Consider the following 12,572-nt stretch of genomic DNA (forward strand, 5'->3'; position numbering starts at 1 on the left):
ACTCTAATTTTACACCACTGCTGACCGTGCTGTTCCCTGACATAGCCACATTTACCTACATGCCAACTGCATGGGAAAATACTGTTTTCATTTGAATGAAAGGGAACTCTTAGGCACAAAGAAATTAAGATTTTAGCTACATCCAAAGTCAGGTTTAAGTGGCTAGCCCACCATCAGTGAAATCTGTTTGAGAACTGCAGAAAAAATTCACCTTTACCATCACAATTTTTTAATTTGCAATTCACCCTCTCCTTTACATGCACATTTCAATCACAGATATGATTGCAAATATATGCAAATACATGGCTATAATTTGGTCTTTCAAGACAAGTATTTGAGCCACAGGCTCAGGCAATTCTGAACAGCTTACTAAATTTACGGTAAGGAATGAACATATGCAACAAAATGCATTATTCTGGTTTCAGTAGCAAGTCACACAACACACTGCTTGAACTGTGCCAAGCTTGGTAACCTCAAATGCATCACACCATATCCCTCTCAAATTTTTGTTGTGTGCAAAAGCACTAGGAGGTCTTGGCAACAGACGGGCATAATGGAAATCTGGAAGAGCCCCCACTTCCCAGTAATCTGCTTCCAGGGCAAGCACAAAGAGAAAAACAGGAAATGCAAGGCCACGTACAATCTGTAGATTGCATAAAGCTGTAGCACAGATACTTTACTACTTCTGGCTTACATTCTGGCATTCTAAAGTCTTATTTTCCTGAAATATACTGTAAAGATACATAAAGTTAGGAAAACTACTTTTTCCACCTGGTCTGATTACAGGGTAGATTAACGTTCTTACTGAATTAAAGCATAAATATGGAAAAGATGCTTTTGCAGTCCTTTATGTTAGCATAACAAGGCAGATTTTGAGGAAGGCTCACCATCAGAACTGCTACTTCCTACCTGCTACTACAGCTGGGTCCACCACAAAACTCCAAGCTTCAAACCTGGAATGATCATCAACATGTTGAGAATGCAAGACTAAAACAGAGGGAGGCTTATAAAAGCTCATCTGTACTTGGTAAGCCAGGCAAAAGTACGTCTGCCATTAATCTCAGTGGAAAGCAGCAATTGCTATTTGGCAGCCAACACTCTTCACACCAACTAATCTGTTATCAGTTTGATGTTGGAAAGTAAGAAGCCACATAAGGAGTATGAAAGACTGAGAACCTCACAGATCACAGATGTGCAAGAGGCTGCTGAAGCCTCGGTATGATTGGGCTCCTCAAGTGAGTGGCTATATTCCCCTTCTTGCCCAACAGACATGTTGAAATTTGCTATCAACCGAAGTATGGTCTTGTAAGTGCCAGTACTTCACCACTCCCAGTGATGGATGTATTGACAAATACCTGTAAAATGCTGCCTAACAACTTCTTTAACACAGGCTTGCTGTGATGGAGAACCACATCACTGACTGTTCCAACACATGTAAACAGATTGACTGTCCCTCAAGTTATTTTTTCATCTTTCCTACCTGCTACTTTCACAGCTTGTAAGACTGCCCATCAGATACCTTAACTACCCCTTGGGCTGTATGACTGCCAGTTCGTGGTCTGTGACACCCACAGAGACCCCATTTGACTGGATGAAATCAGGACAGACACAAACTTTATTACCAAGATTTCTGTTGAATGTTTTAATTTACAACAGTATCTGACCATGTCATGAAGAATATACAGCTGAAAATAATAAGCAGCAACATAAGCCTTGTGAGACAGAAACTGCACGATCGTGAGAGCCAACTGTGGAAAAACAGAATGCCCAAGCTGTGCAAAATGCCTGACTGTCAGTCTAATTTTCTCAAGCTGTTTGGCACAGAAATCTGCATGTTGCACTGTACCATTTTCATGCATGCACAGAGACATTAAGTGGAAAGGACAGACAAGAACCAGAGCTCTCAAGCAGGTTTGGCTTGTAAGGCACGTAGTTTTCCTTTTCCAACTTGTTGAGAACCCTCTACCAGTTCATCCAGTCTTCTCCTTCAAGAATTACAGACAAGATATAACCAAAAAAAAAATCCACACCAAAAAACAACCAAAAAACCAAAATACTTTTAGAAAAGTAGGAAAATAAAATATTTCTCTACCAGCACTACCAAATCCATGACACTACAGATGGTTTAGCACCACATACTGCAAAATATAGTAGTCTGCACAAAAAAATTCAACACAAATAAAAAAATGCATAATGATGTTCTAAGAGTATCCTCAGTTAGGAGATCTGGGAGTGTCGAAGCCATTTTCTGCCCATATGAATTTAGGAAAAATTAGGAAGTATGTATTTAGGCAGGAATATAGTTGCAATCCCTAAATATGCAACAGCTATTTAGCACTCTGTAATTAGCTATCACCTATTAAACATGCTATCTGCCACGTTACATCAACAGACCCTTGGAAGAGCAAATATATTTGTGTTGATTAGACATATATTACTACCTAACTTTAGAAACTTAAACATACATTTAAAATTTTTCTTCTACTGGGTAATGGCACTTTTACACCCCAAAGGGCATTAATAAGAACTTCTGTTCCGATCAATCCCACTTCAAAGAAAATGTTCTATGCAAGTAACTTTTTTCTTCTTTAGAAAAAAAGACATGGGTAGTGGCAGTAATAGAGATTTTGAGAACCAGGGCACTTCCGTATGGGAAAAAGCTTGTACAATCCACCTAATCCTGCTCAGGATCTCCACAGAAACTGACAGGAACAAACATGATCATTCACATCCATCTCAAACAGATGTCACAATTGCAAAGTTTCAACCTGTTCCAGCTTTCGTATGAGAACTGTTACTACTCCTGAAAATACCCAGCATAATTGACGTATTATTGATACTTGCAACTTTTGATACAGTCAGTATTCTGAAAGTCAGTTCAAGCTGTCAGAAAACTTTTTTAAAATTTCACCTTATTCACTGTCCATAACAGGACACTAGTTACTACAATCTAAAGACTGATTTTTTTTTTAATCTCGTATTTGGAGAATATTTTCATTCACACTTTATTAAATATTCGTAGATATTAAAAATAGACCTGACACTTTTCAGTCATACCAAGATGTTAGCATTTTCAACCATAACTAAACTGCAGCTGTTCTCTGGAGATGACAATGCAAGCATCAGTGAGGCAACAGTCTGTAACTCCATGCAGTCACTTTGATAAACAGCGCTTTGCATGTGAAATGTGAAGCGTAATTATTATGTAAATCTCGAGGAACTAAATTTTGTGTTATATTAATTAGGCTGCTGGAATCAAAAAACAAGCAATTTGCATACAGATCAGGCAGTTTCCTGAAGAGCTTTGAAAATAAACTAATGAGCATTTATGCACATACCTAATCTTAAAATGTGGGCTTCCTACTCTCCTGTTTGGAGTTCTAATGCCAGGGAAGAGACAGACATAGACAAAGGAGCTGCCAAAAAATAGTTGTGCATCTCATTTACTCTGGAGACATGTACTTTGATAACCATTGAAGGTCCTGAACTGTTCAAAACATATTTACAGTTCACACAGAAAACCGTCAAATTATCAAAGGTGGAAGAAAACAAAGAACTGTTAAAACCACTCCTAGATTTATTTTTAAACAGGTCAGCATCAAGTTCATCTAAGAGCTGGTGGCTGAATCGATGAATACCAGCAGATATATATACAATGGGTTACCAAACCCAGTAGTATAGTCACTTAAAAATGGCATTTTAATTCAGCTTCTGAGGCTCTGCTAACGTGCTAATTTGTCTTGCCTACTTGCTACCCTTTCTGTATTTTTATTTTTGGCTAAATTGAATATTCTTTCTGCTGACTTGATACGAGCATTTAATGACAGAAAAAGATCATCATTTTGTTTCTGTTGTCCCTTTCCACCAGAGCCTTTACATTTATCTTCTCTTAAAAATGTCACTCCACGGTACAACTCCAGTATGAAACAACTTAGATGCACAGCTGAGATTTAAATGATTGGGCTTGAATCTCATATAGAAGGCAAGCAGTATTTGAGAAGATGGGACGAGGAAGAATACAAAACATGCCTGGATTTCCCTTTCATCTTGTGAGATCCTAAAGCAGAGTAAATACAACAAGAAAAGTTTTATTGTGGCAACCTTCCTCTGCAAATGCTACAGGATCAAGACGAATGGGACTAATCCGAAGCATTCTTCATTCCCCAGCAAGGCAATGGCCCCTAGCCTTCTCTTCGTACAGTTCTGAAGGATCAACTAGATGAGGAATGGCAGCTCTGACATGGAGTTAGAACACGTGTTGCAGGCCAGAAGAAAGACTTCCCAGGGGGAAGACTGTGAAGAGCTTGCTGACAACCAAGCAGCTGAACTCACACTCCGGACATTTTAGGGTACTCTGGTACAAACAAGGATCAAAACATAAAACAATTTAAAAACAGGTGAGATGAAGATACTGGTTTAGCTGGTGGTTTAGCTTCAATTTGTTCAATGCAACTGGTGCAACAGTCAGTTGAAATACAAACCACATAGGTATGGTTTGTATTTTAAGGTATCTTATAGCTTAAAATGATTAACAGGATCTCACACTTTAAAGTCAAATCTTTAGGGCTTTTTTTTTGTTGGGGTGTTTTGGGGGGGGTTTGCTACATTCAAACAGTAACAAAATAATACCTTTTATATTTAGAATAACTACATAAAATGTGATTTGTTTCCTCATAGGACACTGATGCAAAAATAGTGTCTCTGAAATAATGCTGATAAACACTCTCATGTGTTCTAGAAATACAACAGCAGAAACTGCATGTTTGTTAACTCCAAATAAATGAACAAAAGCTACATGGGTGGCATAAGCTGAAAAGACAGCCTTTAGACTCTGCTATGCATGTCCTTATTTAGTATGCTTGGTCTGTATATGACTTCTTGCGGTATTTTTAATAACATTCCATTAGGTCTTTCATATTGCAGTTTTTGTATTCGGTCTTTGAAATGGCATACTGTTATCAAAACTGTGGTTTAACATGGATGCCTAACTCTTCTATCAGGGTAGGTCAAGCTGTGTACTACGGAGCTGAAGTGTTCTTTGGCTCCAGAACTACAAGCATGCATTTCCACTAAAAGAAGATCCACTTACACAAAGTTTGTCATGCGATTAGATGTAACGCAGAACAAAAGAAAAACTAATTCACTTGTTCTAAGCCATTCTATATTTTAAACCTTTTCTCATTTTGTGTGGGGTTAAGACTTCCATTCTTTTCACTCTTTTTTCACTTCTGGAAGTTTTCATGCCCACCTCAAAATCCCTTTTAGTTCTGCATCAATCCTTTACTAGCTGCACTACACAATTATAACCTAGACGTGGTTTCACTACCAGTATACGTAATGGTTTCTTTTGTGTTGATTCTGTAACAGAACACCACTCAAAAAATGCTGAAGCACATTAAATAAGGCACATTAAATAGCTATATTGGCCTTAACAGCTTGTTAACCTGATGAAGAGGATTAAAAAAAGAGTTGCTATTCAGGAGCATCCTAATATCAATGGATAATTTTATTTTCTATATCCCAGGGGGATCCATTTCCTGAAAGCTCATCTCGTAGCAAGGCAGCATTATTCTCTGTGGATCACCTGCTCCACCTATGAAAGTCCCTCCTGCTAAGAAATCACTGTTTTACACTTAACCATAATGAATTTTATTTTTAGTAACATTTCCCATTCATGAAATATAATCCAGTCTCTTTCCCTTCCCTAACTACACAGTTTGCTTTTCTTACCCAATATAGAGCTGTAATTAACCAATCTCTGGCTGAGGTCTAAAAGTCTTTACTTTCAATCAAGAATTAAGAGTTATGCCATGACTGGAACAAGTTGCATAACTACAAGGAGTGCCAAGCATCTTGCATCTTGTCAGCCTTCATTAAATATCAACACTAATCAAGAGATAGCAAAGAAAACAATAAATAATCCAGAAAAAGGCAAAAGTCCAAAGACATTATGATCACCTTTCTCTTTCCATTAAGAAAAAAAAAATCCTCTTCAGCTGTCCACAGCTGTTGAATGAATAGAAATACATACACACGCCTCGAACGGTTGCTGGTTTTCTTTCCTTTTTTATTTGAAAAGATGTGTTCACACCCATTTAGGTAAAACACAGGATCCCAAACTTTTTGGGCCATCAGACCACTACCAACACTCAGACTTCCTCGCTGGTCACCAGTACTCAATGGATCCGAGCAGTTCATAGATGTGATCGCCACCAGTACTCAATGGATCCGAGCAGTTTATAGATGTGATCTTTTCCTGAACTGCTCTGCAAGCTACCTTCTGGGCCCCGACTGTTACATACTTACACATAAAGCACATGCATATCTGGGCAGTGCTGCAGCCCTCCAGTCAGCCGGTCATCCGAGAAAGAGCATGTTGCCCGCAGCCCTGGGGCGAGGCAGGAAACGTGAGGCCAGGGCGGGGGGCGGAGGGGGCCGGGCAAGCGGCCACCGCCAGGAAGCCTGAGGAAGGGAGCGGGCCAAGCCAGGGCGCGAGCGCGTGCCCCACGGAAGCGCGGCCAGGGACCGAGGCCGCACCGCAGCCCGGCGCTCAGCTGGCGCGGAGGGCTCACGGATGAGGCCCGGCAGGTACGGCCAGTGGAGAGAGGACCACCCGCCGCCGCGGGAAACCACCGCGGGCAGCAGCTACACCGGACCCAAGCCCCCCAGATCCCATCTGTGGGGGAACAGCCCCCAGCCCGCCGCTGTCCCGCCCTACCTGAGGCCGCGGAGGAGGCAGCTTCACCGCTACCGGCGCCGCCGCCCACAGCTCGCTCCGCCGCGGCCAGACACGGCGCATGCGCACAGCACGCCGCCGCCGCCACCCTCCGCCCAGCAAAGGCTGTCGGGAAACCGCCCCCCCCGCCCCGGAAGGCAGGCCCCGAAGCATGTCGGGAGCTGTGGTCCCGGAGGAGCCGCGCGGCACGCTGGGACACGCAGTCCGCCGCCAGCGGCGTGGGGTTGCGGCCCAGCGCTGTTGCCCTGGTGAAACGGTTCGCCCGAGCGGCATCGCGCCCTGCCCCGCCCGTCTCCCCGCTGTGTGGCTGTGCAGTACCTCGGGACTGGGAGCGCCCGGCTGGTACTGTGGGGCCGGTCGTGCCGCGGGAGCGTTGACTTTCCCCGCGCCTACGAGTATCCGGGTCCCCGGGAGCGGACCCGGCGGGAGAGGTTGATGGCGTCGCCTAGCAGCGGCTTCCGCCGCCACCGCCGTCCTCGGGGAGCGGTGAGGTCAAGGGGCGGGGGGGTGCTCTGAGGAGGAAGAGGCCAAAATCGCTGCGCTCTGCGCTGCCGCCGGCCGGGGCGGCCCGCGCTCCCGGAGGAGCGCCGTGGACAGCGGGCAGCCGGGCCTCCGGCGGCGGGGCGGGGCGGGGCCGCTCCTGCGGGCGGGCCGCGGGTCCCAGGCAGAAGCGTCCGGGCGCAGGCATCGTCGCAGTGCGGTGGCCGGAGGAGATTGCAGCCCGCTGTGTCTGCGCTCGAGTGATGCCTCAGCTGTGCCCCGTTGTGAAGGTGGACGCAAAATAAGGCAATTTGTTAATTCAGCAGAGTCAGGTGAAATGGAGGCACAGTTATCTCTCAGCAGCATCCTGGAGGTTTCACGGTCTGTCACTATACCATTCCCGGGGCTGGGATACGCAAACTGGAAGAAAATATGAACCCTGCACAAGATCCTCTTTTGGTTGGCGCTTTGCAGTTAAGATCTAGTGCTCTGCAGAGCTAGTGGATGAGAGCTAGTCTGCGTAATGTAATTTGAAAATCTGAAGTAGCTTAAGCTGGGTTAGCCCTGGTAAACTAATATGGAGTTAGCAGAGCACATCTCCTGCATGACTATGCTACTTCTTGGTAATCAGTCTTGGTCAAGTATACGTGACTCTGTGTTACACATTATACACACCTTTATGGAAAAAGAACAGCTATTCCTACAGGTGCTTAATTTCACTGTCATGATAAGGTATCATCATGGTAGCTTAGCTGCCTCTTTACGTGGTTTCCTGTAGGCAGCACAGGACATTATTGTTGTTTTGATAGGACTTGAACATGCCCACCAGACCTCCTTTTCTATCTGCCCTTGCTGAACTTTGTAACATCTGGCCATTTTATGTACGTTTGATTCCTTGAGTAAGTCAAGAAAATCTTGTGATAACTAATGTCAAATGCACATCTATTTCACACTTTTTGTAGAGCCATGATCTCAGTGTCTCACCGCACAGATCATCTGTCAATTAAAAGCACAGGTTCTAGCTGAGGGCAAGGGATCAGCTAAATTTTATGATGGAAAACTCCTCAATTAAATAAGTTCTCTCTTATTGTCCTTAAGTATGTACATACTGTGGAACATACTGTATACTTAGGTTGCCCCCCACACCTTACTGTAGCTGGTCTGCCAACAAGTTGGATTATTTTGTTTATGTACAGATATCTCTCCTTTTGGATAAAATTTTAGAACTGATACTTTCTTAAGAAGTTACAAGTTAAGAGAAAAAGAGATTTGAAAGATGGAAGATAGGAAAAGATTGATGGTAGTAAGGTTGTGTATTTGCTTTCAGAATAGTTTTGATTGTCAGGCATTTGATACTCATAAATCCTACATCTCATTGTTTAAGAAAAAACGAATATATTTAAAAAAAACAACCCTTAAAAAAGTATGTTAATGAAATCAAGTTGTATTCAATTAGCTGAAGAAGTAGGAGTGCCAAGATCAGTATGCGCCTGCATGTGATTTTCCCGTATTTTCTTTTGCTGTCTACGACAAAGCAGAAAAGCAAAAATGTTTATATGGTGTCCTCCTTATGAAGTCATGAATTATATGGAATGCATGTTTTCTAAAACATTTAGCAAACACTGAAGAAATGGTAAATATAGGGGAGCTCTCAAGTAGTTCATATATTCAGAAAGGATGAGGAAAGGTTGATTTTTATCCTCACTTAAGCACACAACTGGATTTCGAAGTCTTACAGCTCTTCTTTCAAACTGCTTAGGCATATTTTTTGGGAAAGTAATACCAGTTCAGCCTTTCATTAAGGAAGGAAGGTTCAGTTGTTGAATCTTTAAACTGCTGAATGATGAACAGGGTACATGATGGAACAGATTTCAAAATATCATGCTCGGCATAGAGCATTGTTACAGTTATTGATTGAGCGTGATTTTTTTTTCTATAAAAGATATATACCTGCCATGTCATTAGTTTTTTTAATAATAATGAATTTAATATTCTAGTTAGTTTTATTTCTTTCTTAATTTTCTTAACCATTTATGCCATATTCATAATTTAGGGCAGTAAGTAGATTAAAAAATGTTCTGTTTTAAACTTGGCAGAATCTAATTTTTGAAATATTGATAATAAAGGCTAGAGACAGCTCCAGAGAATAGAATAATCCAAGACTTCCAATCCCTTCTGCCTTTTTCAGATACTGCATTGACTTTCAGGTATATGAGAAGTCACAGTGACCCACAGCAACCAGCAGGTAAGCAGTAGAACAAAACTTTGCACCACTTTCTGATCAGATTTTTGTCAGTTTCCAGGTTGTTTACTGTCCTTTATCAAGTCAAGTATTCTAATAAAAAGGAAAGGATATTTAATACAAGAGTTTGGTATCTTAGAAATGAATGTCAAGAAATGGATGCTCATAGTATCAAACTAAAGCAGGTGTTGGTTGTGTTTTAAATATTAGAAATAATGATTTTGTGACTGTAAGAAGATGTTTATCCTACAAGGGCTGGTTCAAAGGGCATCCAGTTGCATTCATTAACATGAAAATACCGCATTGAGAGGTGGAAGGAAAAGAAGTATATTAAAGTTAAAACAGAGGTTGCACATATGTCCTGATCTTCACTGTTAGTGTCACAAATTCATTGAGTGTGCATGATGTAATTTTTAACTTCAAGAAAAAATGGTTTTACTATAGTCTCCTTGTTTGCAGTAGACCAAAACGTGAAGACAATGTTAATCAGTGTTACAGAATTGATACAGTTATTAGAATCATCTTGTGTGGCCAGCTTCCTTTAAATCATTTGACATAAGATTGATTGGCTGATAATGTGTGATAATTGTTATTTTAATTTTTGTTCCAGGAAAAAATTATAAATTCAATATGGCACCCATTTTGGATTGGAAGAAGCTTATGAAAGTTGATCCAGATGCTCTGCCTCGTCAAGAGGAACTCGCAGACAGATTGCTGGAGACCATGTCCAAGGTACTCAAGGGGAAAACAGAACATAAGCGTTTTGTTATACATTCTTCCCTAAACTGTCTCTGGTCCTTCATGTACATAAATGATTTATTTTGTGGATGTCATTGATATTTGTATAAAAATATTGTTGTCTCTTTCCTTAGGTTGATGGGAAAGACTTAAAAACTGAACCTCCGGAACAACTGATACACCTTTTTAAAATCACTCAGTCGCTATTGAAGGTTTGTATTAATCCTCACTTTCTACAGTTCTGCAGATGCATTCGTTTATTTCTTGTTTAAATGAAAGCATCATTACTCTCTTGTGTTGTTTTTTTTCTTTTCCTGCATTGAACACACTGGTTACTCCTAAGAGCATTTATATGCTAAATGTGCACTTGCACCAGAGTATCTGCTTGTAGCTGTTGGGATTATGGCATGTAGCAGTGGGAAGTAAAGTGAATAGGACTAACATAGTTATGTATTTAAGGAACCTTAGTTTTATAGATGGAAAATGCAAACAAATATCTCAAAAATTGGTTAGATGTAAGTTATTGGTAATGATTTTAACTTTAATACAAGTTTTTGTGGTAGGTTGATGTTTTAGAGTAAATAAAAATGTCACCATGAATGAAGAAACACTTCCATCCTAAAACTGATCCTATAAATCTATCATACTTTCTTGTATTTACTCATAAATGTACTGAAAGCAAGAAATAACAGCAGCATAGGTTAGCACATTGGTTTTAGAGAGGCTTTTTTACTGTTTTTAATTCTCAGCAGTACACTTCTCAATTTTTAGGTAGGCCTGTAGAATAAATTACTAAAGAAGATATTTCAACAACCTGAACTTCTTAATTGTCAGTATGGGGAAAAATGGGAGTGGTTTCATTTGTTCAAAGAGAGAAAATCGATGTTCTTTTGTAAATGTTTTCATCATTTTAAACATGAGGTCTATGGAACAATCTTTTAATTTATATTAGTAGTAAATATTTCTTCTTTGTTTACTATACTTTTTTCCCAGATGAAAGCTCAAGAGGTGGAGCTGGCACTAGAAGAAGTTGAAAAAGCTGGGGAAGAGCAAGCCAAATGTGGTAAGCAAGCCTTTTTATGCTGTTCCTAAATGATTTGTTAAATGTATTTTTTAGTTGGTTTTTTTTTTTAAGTTTAGGGAACTGAATAAAATAGCAACTGCTCTGAAGTCAGTTTCTTCAGTGAGGCCAAATATTTAAAGACCATGGTTAACCATTGTTGTCTTATGTGCTTTTTACCTTGTTGGGTAATTTACTATATCTGTTCTATTTTAACAGAAAATCAATTTAAAACAAAGGTGATAAAACTTCAAAATGAATTAGAGGTATGTTTTAAAATTTTGTTAGTTTATAGAGTGCTGTTTGGTGGGTTTTTTAAATGAGATTTTTTAGACTAGTATTTTAATCTAGTAAAGAGATGTAATAGCCCTACATTTTAGCTAATACTTTTTATTGGCTTTTGAATATTCACCAGCCTCAGGTTTGCAAAGAGCTGTATGTACAATGAATTTTTTTATACTTGAATAAATCCCATTTATTTTTAGCAATTTCTGGGTTTTGTTGAAAGATGCTGGTGAGCCCTTCCTGTTGCTTTTCGTGAACATTAGGAACGTTAGTCTTAGCATCTGCTTTGGTTTTTTAGTTCTTTCTGTTTTGAAGAACTGTACTATATTTACAATGTTATTTTCATGCTCTTAAGATGGCACAAAGATCTGCTGGTGGTCGTGATACTCGGTTTTTGCGTGATGAGATCCGCCAACTGGAAAAACAATTAGAACAAAAAGAGAGACAGTTAACAGATATAGAAAAAGAACTGGAAAAAGAGAAGAAAGTGAATGAACAGGTAAGAAGGATTTCAGCTTGACATCTCTAAAAGCTGTTCTGGCACATCTTTTGAAAAGTCGATGTTCTGAAAAGACCCTCTGAAATTAAAAAAAAACACTGATGAAATAGGACTGCTGTGCATTTGTTTTCTGTTTTGTTTCGGAGTTCTTTGTGTTCATAGTTTGTGTTGTTAGTGATACATATAAAGGTCTTCCGTCTTGTTCTAGCTTGCTCTTCGAAATGAAGAAGCCGAAAATGAAAACATCAAATTAAGGAGAGAGGTTAGTAACAAATTACTGCTGATTTACTGTATTTTTGACTTGATTTTTAAATATATTGTTAGCTTTCTATTTATAATCTTTGGTGTGGCATGATGTTTAATTCTGTTTTAGAACATTTCCTGGTTACTGGTACAAAGAGAATATGGAATTTTAGTCACATTTAGCAGATACGTAGTATGTCTGCTCCAATGAAACTTAGTTAATTGAGGTCAGGAGGTGTCTACATTTGAATTTATGCAGTCCTACTGTGCAGTAATTTTGTCTGGATTT

General features: G+C 40.1%; 2 protein-coding genes across 3 annotated transcripts in view; one reads left to right on the top strand and one right to left on the bottom strand.

The window, feature by feature from the left end:
- The window catches only part of TMTC3 (transmembrane O-mannosyltransferase targeting cadherins 3), a 34,540-nt gene extending 27,770 nt beyond the window's left edge, over window positions 1-6,770 (bottom strand). For both annotated transcript variants that reach the window (XM_050896394.1, XM_050896384.1), the window contains exon 1: window positions 6,719-6,770. The gene's annotated coding sequence lies outside the window, so the exon portion shown is untranslated. The remainder of the gene's footprint in view (window positions 1-6,718) is intronic.
- A 396-nt stretch (window positions 6,771-7,166) lies between these two features.
- Window positions 7,167-12,572, top strand: part of CEP290 (centrosomal protein 290) — a 56,587-nt gene continuing 51,181 nt past the window's right edge. The window contains exons 1-8 of the mRNA XM_050915551.1: window positions 7,167-7,222; window positions 9,405-9,461; window positions 10,069-10,190; window positions 10,331-10,408; window positions 11,190-11,259; window positions 11,476-11,522; window positions 11,897-12,040; window positions 12,249-12,302. Of these exons, the coding sequence (XP_050771508.1) occupies window positions 9,428-9,461; window positions 10,069-10,190; window positions 10,331-10,408; window positions 11,190-11,259; window positions 11,476-11,522; window positions 11,897-12,040; window positions 12,249-12,302 (549 nt within the window). The 5' untranslated portion in view covers window positions 7,167-7,222; window positions 9,405-9,427. The remainder of the gene's footprint in view (window positions 7,223-9,404; window positions 9,462-10,068; window positions 10,191-10,330; window positions 10,409-11,189; window positions 11,260-11,475; window positions 11,523-11,896; window positions 12,041-12,248; window positions 12,303-12,572) is intronic.

Source organism: Gymnogyps californianus, chromosome 1, assembly GCF_018139145.2.
Source record: "Gymnogyps californianus isolate 813 chromosome 1, ASM1813914v2, whole genome shotgun sequence".
Classification (NCBI taxonomy): domain Eukaryota; kingdom Metazoa; phylum Chordata; class Aves; order Accipitriformes; family Cathartidae; genus Gymnogyps; species Gymnogyps californianus.